Consider the following 12,227-nt stretch of genomic DNA (forward strand, 5'->3'; position numbering starts at 1 on the left):
TCGGGCCCCTTAGTTCCAGTGAAGGGAAATGTTTACGCTACAGCATACAATTACATTCTAGACAATTCTGTGCTTCCAACTTTGTGGCAACAGTTGGGGGAAGGCCCTTTCCTGTTTCGGCATGACAATGCCCCCGTGCACAAATCAAGGTGTGGAAGAACCTGACTGTCCTGCACAGAGCCCTGACCCTTAACCCCATCGAACACCTTTGGAATGAATTAGAATGCCAACTGCGAGCCAGGCCTAATCGCCCAACATCAGTGCCCAACCTCACTAATGCTCATGGCTGACGTTAAGCAAGTCCCAGCAGCAATATTCCAACATCTAGTGGAAAGCCTTCCCAGAAGAGTGAAGGCTGTTATAGCATCAAAAGGGGGGGGACCAACTATATACTTTTGGTCATGTAGTGTATAATAACTACTATAACAACCGAAGAACCTTACTTATATGATCATCTCAACCCAGAGCATAACGGACATAGAGAAAAAGCAACCACATCTCCGGATTCCTACCACAAGCTTTGAACCTTTACACCAGATCATCGCAGCTAGCTAGCTGCAATCCGAGTGGCTACTCCTGGCTAACGTCTCTGTCCCGAAGCAAGCACCAGTTAGCCTTGAGCTAGGCCCATCTCCCGGCTAGCTGAAGAGGTCCACCAGCTAATTCTTGGGCTACAATACCGCTTTTGCCAATTGGCCTGGACCCTTTACTGCCGACACGGAGCCCCGCCAATCCATCACGACTGATCTGCCGACGTAATAGTCCGAGGTGGTTTCAACAGGCTCTTCCATAGCGACGTCGCCGAAGGCCCATCTGCTAGCCCCGGCCAGCTAGCTGTCCGAATCGCCGTGTCTCCAGCTCGCCTAGCGTAGTAGCGACTACTGAATCAACTATTGCTACTCATTGGACACTATGATCACTCGGCTACACATGCCTCTCCCTAATGTCAATATGCCTTCTCCATTGCTGTTTTGGTTAGTGATTGTCTTATTTCACTGTAGAGCCCCCAGCCCTGCCCAATACGCCTTAGATATTCCCTTTGTCCCACCTCCAACACATGCGGTGACCTCACCTGGCTTAACTGGTGCCTCTAGAGACAAAACATCACTCATCGTCACTCAATGCCTAGGTTTATCTCCACTGTTCTCACATCCTACCATACATTATGCCTTGAATCTATTCTTCCACGCCCAGAAATCTGCTCCTTTTACTCTCTGTTCCCGAACGCACTAGACGACCAGTTCTTATAGCCATTAGCCGCACCCTTATCCTACTCTGGTGACGTAGAGGTTAACCCAGGCCCTGCAGCAACACGCCCATTCCCCAAGTGCTCTCATTTGTTGACTTCTGTAACCGTAAATGCCTTAGTTTCATGCATGTTATCATCAGAAGCCTCCTCCCTAGGTTTGTTTTATTCAATGCTATATCACACTCCGCCAACCCTGAAGTCCTGGCCATGTCTGAAACCTGGCTTAGGAAGGCCACCAAAAATCCTGAAATTTCCATCCCCAACAACAACATTTTCCGACAAGTTAGAACTGCCAAAGGGGGCGGAGTTGCAATCTTTTCTGCAGAGATAGAACTCTGCAGGCTGTCATACTATCCAGGTCTGTGACCAAACAACTCGAGCTTCTACTTATAAAAATCAACCTTTCCAGAAACAAGTCTCTCACTGTTGCCTCGTTATACACCCCCCTCAGCTGTGCCTTGGACACCATATGTGAATTGATTGCCCACCATTTATCTTCAGAGCTCGTACTGTTAGGTGACCTAACCTGGGATATGCTTAACATCCCGGCCATCCTACAATCTAAGCTAGATGCCCTCAATCTCACAAATTATCAAGGAACCTACCAGGTACAACCCTAAATCCATAACCATGGGCACCCTCTTAGATATCATCCTGACCAACTTCCCCTCTAAATACACCTCTGCTGTCTTCAACCAGGATCTCAGTGATCACTGCATCATTGCCTGCGTCCGTAATGGGTCCGTGGTCAAACCACCACCCCCCATCACTGTCAAACGCTCCCTAAAACACTTCAGCGAGCAGGCCTTTCTAGTCGACCTGGCCCGGGTATCCTGGAAGGATATTGACCTCATCCCGTCAGTAGAGGATGCCTGGTTGCTCTTTAAAAGTGCTTTCCTCACCATCTTAAGTAAGCATGCCCCATTCAAAAAAGAAGAATAATGTAGAACTAAGAACAGATTGGCTCACCCCAGACTTGACTGCCCTTGACCAGCACAAAATCATCCTGTGGCGTTCTGCATTAGCATCGAATAGCCCCCACAATATGCAACTTTTCAGAGAAGTCAGGAACCAATATACACAGTCAGTTAGGAAAGCAAAGGCTTGCTTTTTCAAAACAGAAATGTGCATGCTGTAGCACTACATCCCAAAAGTTTTGGGACACTAAAGTCCATGGAGTATAAGAGCACCTCCTCCCAGCTGCCCACTGAGGATAGGAAATACTGTCATCACCGATAAAATCAGTGAGCATTTTTCAACGGCTGGCCATGCTTTCCACCTGGCTACCCCTACCCCGGCCAACAGCTCTGCACCCCTTGCATTAACTTGCCCAAGCCCCCCCCTGCTTCTCCATCTGAAAGAGCTGCAAAATCTGGATCCCTACGAATCAGCTGGGCTAGACAATCCGCCGAAATTGTTGCAACCCCTATTACTAGCCTGTTCAACCTCTCGCATCATCTGAGATCCCCAAAGATTGGAAAGCTGCCGCGGTCATCCCCCTCTTCAAAAGGGGGAGACACTCTAGACCCAAACTGTTATAGACCTACATCCATCCTGCCCTGTCTTTCTAAAGTCTTCGAAAGCCAAATGAACAAACAGATCACCGACCATTTTGAATCCCACCATACCTTCACTATGCAGTCTTTTCCAAGCTGGTCATGGGTGCACCTCAGCCACGCTTAAGGTCCTAAATGATAACCGCCATCGATTAAAGACAGCTGCACAGTACTGTCTTCATCGATCTGGCCAAGACGTTCAACTCTGTCAATCACAGTATTCTTATCGGCAGACTCGACAGCCTTGGCTTCTCAAATGACTGCCTCGCCTGGTTCACCAACTTGTCGCACTGCTTTGTTTTATCTTGGCCAGGTCGCAGTTGTAAATGAGAACTGGTTCTAAACTGGCCTACCTTGTTAAATAAATGTGGGGGGGGGGGGGGTTTGCCGAGGAAACCGAGGAAATCTAGCTACCATATGCCTTGGAGGTTCAGCTAACTAACGTTAGTGTACTAGATAAGTGTATTGATGCAGATAGCTACCAAGTTAGAACATTACTCCGAAATTAAACTACAAAAAAACAAGTAACTAGCACGCAACATTAACATTAACCAAGAACATGACAAACTAGCTAGTTAATTAACGTAGCTAACAAGTTTAGTGTATGTGACAATTGCGAGACAATAGACATAGCAATGGGTTGCAACACATTACATTTTGGCAAAGTCCTCTAAAAGGATTAAGAGGTTATCTTACCCATTCCAGAATCCGAATAAATCCCAAAGGTTCTTTCAAAGGTCCCAGGTCAAGATTGAACCCCGACAGAAGTTTCTTAAATTGGAGAAGAAAAAAATCTGAATCATGACCGTGGTCAAGCGAGATGTATTTTTCATTAATTTTTTTAATTGGTAGAAGTATCCAGCTAGCTAGCTCCCAACACTAAAATGTCACGAATGTTGGTCCCCTTCACTAGCTAAAGTTAACTGTTTGCTAATATAACGAAAACTCGTGTCAAACGACTTACCTTAACAACTTCCATGTTCGATTTTCAGCAGTTCGCTATACCGGAAGAAACCCTATATTCTCCCAAACGTAGAAATATTGTAGCGGGGTGAACCTTAATTGCATTAGACTGAAAGACAGCAGAAAACAGCTAAACACACAGCTAGGTTAGCTGACGTTGTAAAACTGCTGTCAAACTTTCTAAACTTCATAAGCACACGTGACAAGCAACTTGTTCTTCTTCTTTAAAGTTTTATGGCAGAATACACCTATTGATGTATTGTCGCCACCTACTGAGCGGGCAATTTGTTCTTAAAGAGAAAGGGCATATTTATTTGAAATCCGAACCAGTTGCAGTCATTTGGGCCCTGATCTGCTCATTCTTGTTCCATTTGAAAATGTGTTGTAATGTTTATAATGTAGCCACAACCTAGCGACCTCTTGGCTTAAAGAGAGACATTTACATTACATTACATTTAAGTCATTTAGCAGACGCTCTTATCCAGAGTGACTTACAAATTGGAAAGTTCATACATATTCATCCTGGTCCCCCCGTGGGAATTGAACCCACAACCCTGGCGTTGCAAGCGCCATGCTCTACCAACTGAGCCACACAGGACCACCAGAGACTTCTGGATTGTGGCAATGAGTCCCTTTATCTACTTCTCCAGAGTCGGATGAACTCGTGGATACTATTTGTATGTCTCTACGTTCACTTTGAAGGAAGTTGCTAAATAGCATTTGACTGGAAGTCTATGGGTATTTGCTAGGCATTAACGCTAGTTAGCATTGGCTCGTGAAAGTACCTCCAACTTCCTTCATACTGGACACAGACCAGGTTTCCATCCAAACTTTTTATGCGAGTAAATTATATATCGGATAAAACATGTCATGACAGGCCAGATGGAAACACATTTGTTTGGTAAACTTTCCAAATGTTGACAAAACCAAATATTCTAGACAAGGTGCGATCTTTTTGTGCCTGTAATATGTATTATGCGGCAAATGTTTGTGTCAACACTTATGTGCAAATATTTATATAGTAACCATCATATTGAAGGCGATGACATCTCCCACTACTACGTTGGAAAAGCTTGCAGTTTATTAAACTACAGATTAAATAAATTATGATGAACTTCACAGGGTGTTGAAAGTGCAAGGTGATAAACTTGATGCTCCTTTCCAATAAATATAGTGGGGATTATTCTCATGACATAATCATTGATGCTTTGCTGCCATTTGACAAATAAAGATAATCTCACTCGTTTGTCCATAATAATCTCATCATGTAGGCCAGGGTTACTCAACTCTTACCCTATGAGGTCCAGAGCCTGCTGGTTTTCTGTTCTACCTGATAATTAATTGCACACACCTGGTGTCACAGGTATAAATCAGTCTCTGACTAGAGGGGAACAATGAAAAAGTGCAGTGGAACTGGCTTCAATGTCCAGAGTTGAGTATAAGGGATGTAGGCTATATGTGCACTCTAACCCAGAGTTTCCCAAACTTGGTCCTGGGGCCCAACCTTGGTGTACTTTGTTGTTGTTGCTCTAGCACTACACAGCTGATTCAAATAATCGAAGCTTGAGTGAGTTTGTTACTTGAATCAGCTGTCTAGTGCTAGGGCAAAAACCAATACCTGCAACCAGGGTGGGCCAAGACTGAATTTGGAATACTCTGGGCTAGAGTGCACGTTCCAATACCAGAGTGGGCACACTCCCTATATACAATTTTTGTGAGAAAACCATCAGTGAAAATGCGATGGAAAGCAATTTGAACTTGCATTTTTTTATTTAACCGCAATAGTTTTTTTTATGGGCACTTCATCATCATGCACAGCCTTTTATCTGCAACAAGTCAATTTGATGGAAACACATCTCTGGTGGGAAAATATGCATATTGTTTTTATGCAGATTTTTAAATATTCGCATGAATATTGCAAGGTTGCAAATTGGATTGAAACCTAGTTACTGAGACATAAAAATGGTATCCACGAGTTCATCTGGGGAAGTAGATAAAGGGCATCATTGCCAAAATCTTGAAGTATCCCTTTAACGTTTACGGTGTTGGCTTTACAGTCGGTGGACCCGGGCTGGACTAAGTCCTGGTCGGGGATACCCCCCAAATTTGCTACATTGGTGTCAGAAGTAGGATGGAAGCCTGTGGGGCCATCAGAGAGGCGTATCCACGTGAGGGACTCGGTACATAGAAGTGTGGGGACATGCTCTCCCGAAGGAATGGGTTAGTGTAGTGACCTTAACCCAACACCTATCAACCCTATTCAAGAGGTTTGGCCCACTTAGCCTAACGGTTAATGTGTTGGCTTGACAGTCGCTGGAATCGGGTTCGAGACCCGGTCGAGGCTACCACCCGAATTTGCTACAGTAATATTAATACAGTTCATGTCCATGTGTAAACCAATGCAGGAACAACATAACACATGGTCTGTGTGACTGAGCGATAAACAGTTTGATAAGATTAGCATTCCTTTAGAATCCAGATTTTATAGGATCTCTGTGATAATCTCTCTGATTCCAAATCAAAAATGTTTTAAAATACAGTTGGCTAGCAGTGCAATGTATGTTTAGGACATTTTTCGACCATGCCCTGTCCTGTGATCTCCAGGGTCCAAGATCTGAAGGGCCTTCAGATTGACGTAGCAAGTCCAAGTCAAGCAATACTAATGGCTATGAAACACCCCAATGGAAAACAGATATGTTCAAACACCACAAAATATGCAATAAAGACATTCATGTACAATAGTCACATTTTCTGTTTTAAGCAACAGTATTCATACCACAACATGAACAGAGATTAGGCCTACATTTAGGGTCCAATGAGTGCCAAGAGTGAGTCAGTACAAATATGTTTCTGAATGGATTTCATGTGTACATTGGTAAATAAGACTATAACAATTGGGGTCAATTTGGGATAATGCTATTTCAACTGCCACAGGACAAACAAACAAATGCTGTCCTGCTGAACTGAGTGGAATGGTAGGCATAATATCTCCCACCCCTATAAATAAATAGCAAGAACACTTGTTTTCAAACAAAAAACAGCAATCTTTATTATTTTTTTATTCATAGTTCGACACAAGAGAGGGTGCATCTCCCTCATAGGCCGGATAAATAGGCCCTGTGCCGATTGTGTGTTTTAAGGTGTCTGTTGACTTCGCCAGACTGGCTGAAACATTTCCCACACTCTGGACAGCTGAATGGCCTCTCTCCTGTGTGTACCCTTAGATGTGTTCTAAGTTTGGACATGTGATGAAAACTTTTCCCACAGACGTTGCACTGGTACGGCTTCTCATCAGGGTTCTTTTTCACAGTCTTCGCTGTGCATATTCTTTGCCCTCTCCTGGCACTGCTCGGTTGATTTGGCTGTGGTACCTCAAACTCAGAGGGAAGTCCATCACTGTCTATCTCATTGAAATATATACCATTTTCACTCTGAGCTTCAGCATTGTCTAGATTCATGGCATAGAAGGATTGTGGATTGCTTGGTTCGGATATTTCAAAGCCCTCTCCTTCGGGTTCTGGTTTGATTGCTTCAGTTTTGTTGGCGGGGAGAGACGGAGATTTTCCCTCTCCGACCTCCACAGTTTGAATTTGGTAAAGATTTATGGGCTGAGGCGAATCCTGATTATAGTCACTTTTCACACAGGAAGGTGTGAATATGGATTCCGTATCCGATTCCAGCCCTTGAAACTGCTCTTCCAACTGACTGGTCCTGAGCTCCTGTTCCTCTTTAAACTGTGTTGGCTCTGGGTCCTCCTGGCCCAGACTGGGGCTCCACTCTTGTTCACAGTGCTGCTGGTGCTTAGGGGAAACCTCCTCATCAGAGGCTATAAGCTGAATGGGCTGTTGTGCTAGCGAACAGAGGAAAAGGAAGATATGTAGTCAAAAATTATATGGTGGATAACAGTGCACTGTTCTGACATTCGCACGTACAGTACCACCATGGAGGGGATGTTAACATTTATTTAAATTACATTTACATTTAAACGATTACATTTAAAATAAAATAATGATGAAACATTGTCACATTTCTAGGCTATCGGTCTGCAGCCTAACCTGGCGTAAACTGGAAAGCGACGTCCAGTAGCCCGCGAAGACGGTCATTCTCTGCCTTTGAACGAGTGATTTCTTCCTGGTATTCGATTAAAATATTTTCCACCTCTATAAATATTTCTTTAGCAGCTACAGCTAATCTCTCACTTAAAAACACATTTAGCAGCTTCAACTTTGTCATTTTGTGAATAAAATACCACCGTATTGGCGTTTTAGGCAATGTTTCCAAATCGTAGTCCGATGGCTAGTAAACAGTCGAGAAACGTAGAATGCGTAGATTCTGGGTGCGTTCCAGATACACATTTTCGGCGCAAATCTCCTCATATCACAATGCGTAGTCATCTCAGGAACCACATTGATATAACAATCCTACCTGGAATGCTGCAGAATCTTATGAATAAGGGTAAAATAGGAAGGAAATGAAAACAGCAGGAAAACTCGCTCTATATGTAACATATTTGTGTTTCACTCTCTGTTTCACTCTCACTCTCTGAATAGGCTACTCCCATATAGCTGACTTGCCTAGTTAAATTAAGGTTAAATAAAGACACTAATCCTTTGGTAAGTAGAGGGATTGAAGAAACACTGTTACAATGGCCGTGTTCGAGCGCATCAAAACAACTACTGACTGACTGATCTACAAATCATAAATAACACTCATTATTATTTGTAGATCAGTCCGTCACAATTTACCCACAATACATTGTGGTTTTGAGCCTCTCGAGCAAGGCCATTATCAGCACCTGATCAGGGAACTGTATATAATGAGATGCTTTTGTCTCCACCCTAACAATGGGAGTTGTCCCAAAGGCAGGCAGGCAGGCAGGCAGGCAGGCAGGCAGGCAGGCAGGCAGGCAGGCAGGCAGGCAGGCAGGCAGGCAGGCAGGCAGGCAGGCAGGCAGGCAGGCAGGCAGGCGAGCGACAGACAGACAGACAAGCGACAAGCTTAAGTCCAAAATAAGCCCATAGAAACGCATGGGCTTATTTTGGCAAGAGTGAAACCTCTGGCTCGTCCTCTCTCACCTGATCCATGACTATGGGCTCGTTTGAGGGGTAAGAGAAAAGCAACTGACTGTAGATGAAAGTCGAGGAGTGAAGTCGGGGAAGGTGCATCTGCAACAGCCGAAAGTTGGACACTAGTGTGGTTTTCCAACAGCAAGGTACAGATGAACATGGCAGTGTTGCCATTGTTTATAAAAGTGTCTTTATAATGTCGAAATTAACATGTCTCTGACCCCCATATCACACACTCACAAACTAAACTCGTGTGTGTACAATCATTGAGAGAGCCTCAAATATCACATTCATTTGTTTATATCCACTGTATGAATCGCAGCAAAGTTGGTTCCTGTTTGTCATGTCTTTGGTCATGTTCAGGTGGGTCAAACAAAAACACCCTAATGATTGGTTGACAATAGAGCCTCCCACATTGCAGGCGATGGCTGAAGGATGAAGTTGGTGAAGACTAACTGCAGAAACTGGCAATCAAAACATCATGGCCTTTAATCACATTATTTTTGTAAAGTTCATGCATTCGGAAGCTAGACGGAAGCTGGACAATTTTTATCCCCATAATACAAAACACTTTGAAAGGCGTCACCGACTTGACAAAAGGGATCTGTTCGAACACGCCCAATGGGTGGACTGATATTGCAGCCGACTTTTTAAAGGGGTCAAGTCTAGATGGGATACAGCTTTTGTCAAATTTGGTTTCAAAATTAGACTTTTTTATGCATTTTAGCTAACCCTTTTCCTAATCTTAACCTAATTCTACAAAACCTGCTACGAAAAGTAAATTATGCCAAAAACTGTATTCCTTTTAACTTTAAAAACGAGACTGACTAATCTACAAATCACCTTGCTTCATAAATAACTACTCAATGTTATTTGTAGATTAGCCAGTCAATCACGATTTACCCATGACACATCACGGTTTTGATGCCGTCGAACACGGCCATTCTCAGACGCTAGATACGTCAATTTATTTTCCATTTTTACGATAATCCCGTAGTAGCGCCCCTGTCAGCGGGATACACGGGTGTCATCCAGAAACAACCTCTCACTAAATCTTGAGGATGTTGGGGTTGTTTCTGGATAAAGCCAGCAGCCATATGGAAGACCAGAATCAGTAGAGTTCAGGAATATAATAGCTCAATGTAAGACTAGAGATCATGATGAATAAGTTCTGAAATAGATGGCTCAAATCAAATGAGTCCATTATCTCAAAATAATTAATTTTTTATATTGGTCACATGCAGATGTTATTGCGGGTGTAGCGAAATGCTTGTGTTTCTAACTCAAACAGTGCAGTAATATCTAACAATTTCACAACAATACACACAAATCTAAAGTAAAGGAATGGAATTAAGAATATATAAATGTCGGAGACGCATAGACTAAAATACAGTAGAATAGAATACAGTATATACGTATGAGATGAGTAATGCAAAATAGGTAAACATTATTAAAGTGACTAGTCTTCCATGTTTAAAGTGGCCAGTGATTTAAAGTCTATGTATATAGGGCAGCAGCCTCTAAGGTGCTAGTGATGGCTATTTAACAGTCTGATGGCCTTGCGATAGAAGCTGTTTTTCAGTCTCTCGGTCCCAGCTTTGATGCACCTGTACTGACCTTGCCTTCTGGATGATAGCGGGGTGAACAGGCAGTGGCTCAGATGGTTGCTGTCCTTAATGATCTTTTTGGCCTTGCTGTGAAATCAGGGGCTGTAGGTGTCCTTGAGGGCAGGTAGTTTTCCCCCGGTAGTTGGTCCCCCTTGCGGAAGCGGGTGGTGCAGTTGCCGTACCAGGAAGTGATACAGCCTGACAGGATGCTCTCAATTGTGCATATGTAAAAGTTGGTGAGGGTTTAAGGTGCCAAGCCAAATTTCTTCAGCCTCCTGAGTGACCATCGGGTTCTTGGTCACCACCCTGACTAAAGTCCTTCTCCCCCGATTGCTCTAGGAAGAGTCTTGGTGGTTCCAAACTTGTTTAATTCGAGGATAATACAGTGACACCGTCGCAGCCCGTTAACAAGGACTGCGCCCCCCCCCCCCCCCCCCCCCCTCCTTCTCTGTGGCTGACGTGAGTAAAACATTTAAACGTGTTAACCCTCGCAAGGCTTCTGGCCCAGACAGCATCCCTAACCGCGTCCTCAAAGCATGCGCAGACCAGCTGGCTGGTGTGTTTACGGACATATTCAGTCGCTCCCTATCCTGGTCTGTTGTCCCCACATGCTTCATTGTTCCTGTACCCAAGAAGCCAAGAGACTAGTCAAGGATCATATCACCACCTTACCTGCCACCCTAGACCCACTTCAGTTTGCATACCCCCCCCCAACAAGTCCACAGACGACGCAATCGCCATCACACTATACACTGCCCTATCCCATCTGGACAAAAGGAATACCTATGTAAGAATGTTGTTCATTGACTACAGCTCAGCATTCAACACCATAGTACCCTCCAAGCTCATCATCAAGCTGGAGTCCCTGGGTCTCAACCCCGCCCTGTGCAATTGGGTCCTGGACTTTCTGACGGGCCGCCCCCTCAACACTGGGGCTCCACAAGGTTGTGTGCTCAGCCCCCTCCTGTACTCCCTGTTCACACACGACTGCATGGCCATGTACGCCTCCAACTCAATCATCAAGTTTGTGGGCTTGATTACCAACAACGACGAGACAATCTACAGGGAGGAGGTGAGGGCACTCATGGAGAGGTGTCAGGAAAACAACCTCTCACTCAATGTCAACAAAACAAAGGAGATGATCGTGGGGTTCAGGAAACAGCAGAGGGAACACCCCCCTATCCACATCGAAGGGTCAGCAGTGGAGAAGGTGGAACGCTTCAAGTTCCTCGGCGTACACATCACAGACAAACTGAAATGGTTCACTCTCACAGACAGTGAAGAAGGCGCAATAGCGCCTCTTCAACCTCAGGCTGAATAAATTCGGCTTGTCACACCAAACCCTGACAAACTTTTACAGATGCACAATCGAGAGCATCCTGTCGGGCTGTATCACCGCCTGGTAAACCACAAGGCTCTCCAGAGGGTGGTGCGGTCTGCATAACGCATCACCAGGGGCAAAATACCTCCCCTCCTTGACACCTACAGCACCTGATGTCACAGGAAGGCCAAAAAGATCATCAAGGACAACAACCACCCGAGCCACTGCCTGTTCACACCGCTACCATCCAGAAGGCGAGGTCAGTACAGGTGCATCAAAGCTGGGACCAAGAGACTGAAAAACAGCTATCTCAAGGACATCAGACTGTTATACAGCAATCACTAACTCAGAGAGGCTGCTGCCTACATTGAGACCCAATCACTGGCCACTTTAATAAATGGATCACTTGTCACTTTAACAATCCACCCTAAATAATGCCACTTTAATAATGTTTACATATCCTAC

At 44.5% G+C, this 12,227-nt stretch overlaps 2 protein-coding genes across 2 annotated transcripts in view; both read right to left on the bottom strand.

Moving 5' to 3' along the window:
- Positions 1-3,980, bottom strand: part of LOC120065350 (synaptophysin-like protein 1) — a 44,985-nt gene extending 41,005 nt beyond the window's left edge. The window contains exons 1-2 of the mRNA XM_039016274.1: positions 3,770-3,980; positions 3,502-3,576 (exon numbers count right to left, since the gene is read on the bottom strand). Of these exons, the coding sequence (XP_038872202.1) occupies positions 3,502-3,576; positions 3,770-3,784 (90 nt within the window). The 5' untranslated portion in view covers positions 3,785-3,980. The remainder of the gene's footprint in view (positions 1-3,501; positions 3,577-3,769) is intronic.
- Positions 3,981-6,812: 2,832 nt separating this feature from the next.
- Positions 6,813-8,072, bottom strand: LOC120064622 (gastrula zinc finger protein XlCGF48.2-like). Its single transcript, XM_039015241.1, has 2 exons — positions 7,824-8,072; positions 6,813-7,618 (listed from the first exon to the last, which is right to left on the bottom strand). The coding sequence occupies exons 1-2, from the start codon at positions 7,999-8,001 to the stop codon at positions 6,864-6,866; spliced, it is 933 nt and encodes a 310-aa protein (XP_038871169.1). The 5' UTR covers positions 8,002-8,072; the 3' UTR covers positions 6,813-6,863.
- Between the last annotated feature and the right edge of the window lie 4,155 nt (positions 8,073-12,227).

This window comes from Salvelinus namaycush, chromosome 20 (genome assembly GCF_016432855.1).
Source record: "Salvelinus namaycush isolate Seneca chromosome 20, SaNama_1.0, whole genome shotgun sequence".
In the NCBI taxonomy this organism is placed as follows: Eukaryota; Metazoa; Chordata; class Actinopteri; order Salmoniformes; family Salmonidae; genus Salvelinus; species Salvelinus namaycush.

Coding starts and splice junctions, on each gene's coding strand:
- LOC120064622 (XM_039015241.1), bottom strand. CDS start 8,001: ATGACAAAGTTGAAGCTGCTAAATGTGTTTTTAAGTGAGAGATTAGCT. Junction 7,619..7,823: donor CGCTTTCCAGTTTACGCCAG/GTTAGGCTGCAG, acceptor TCTGTTCGCTAG/CACAACAGCCCATTCAGCTT.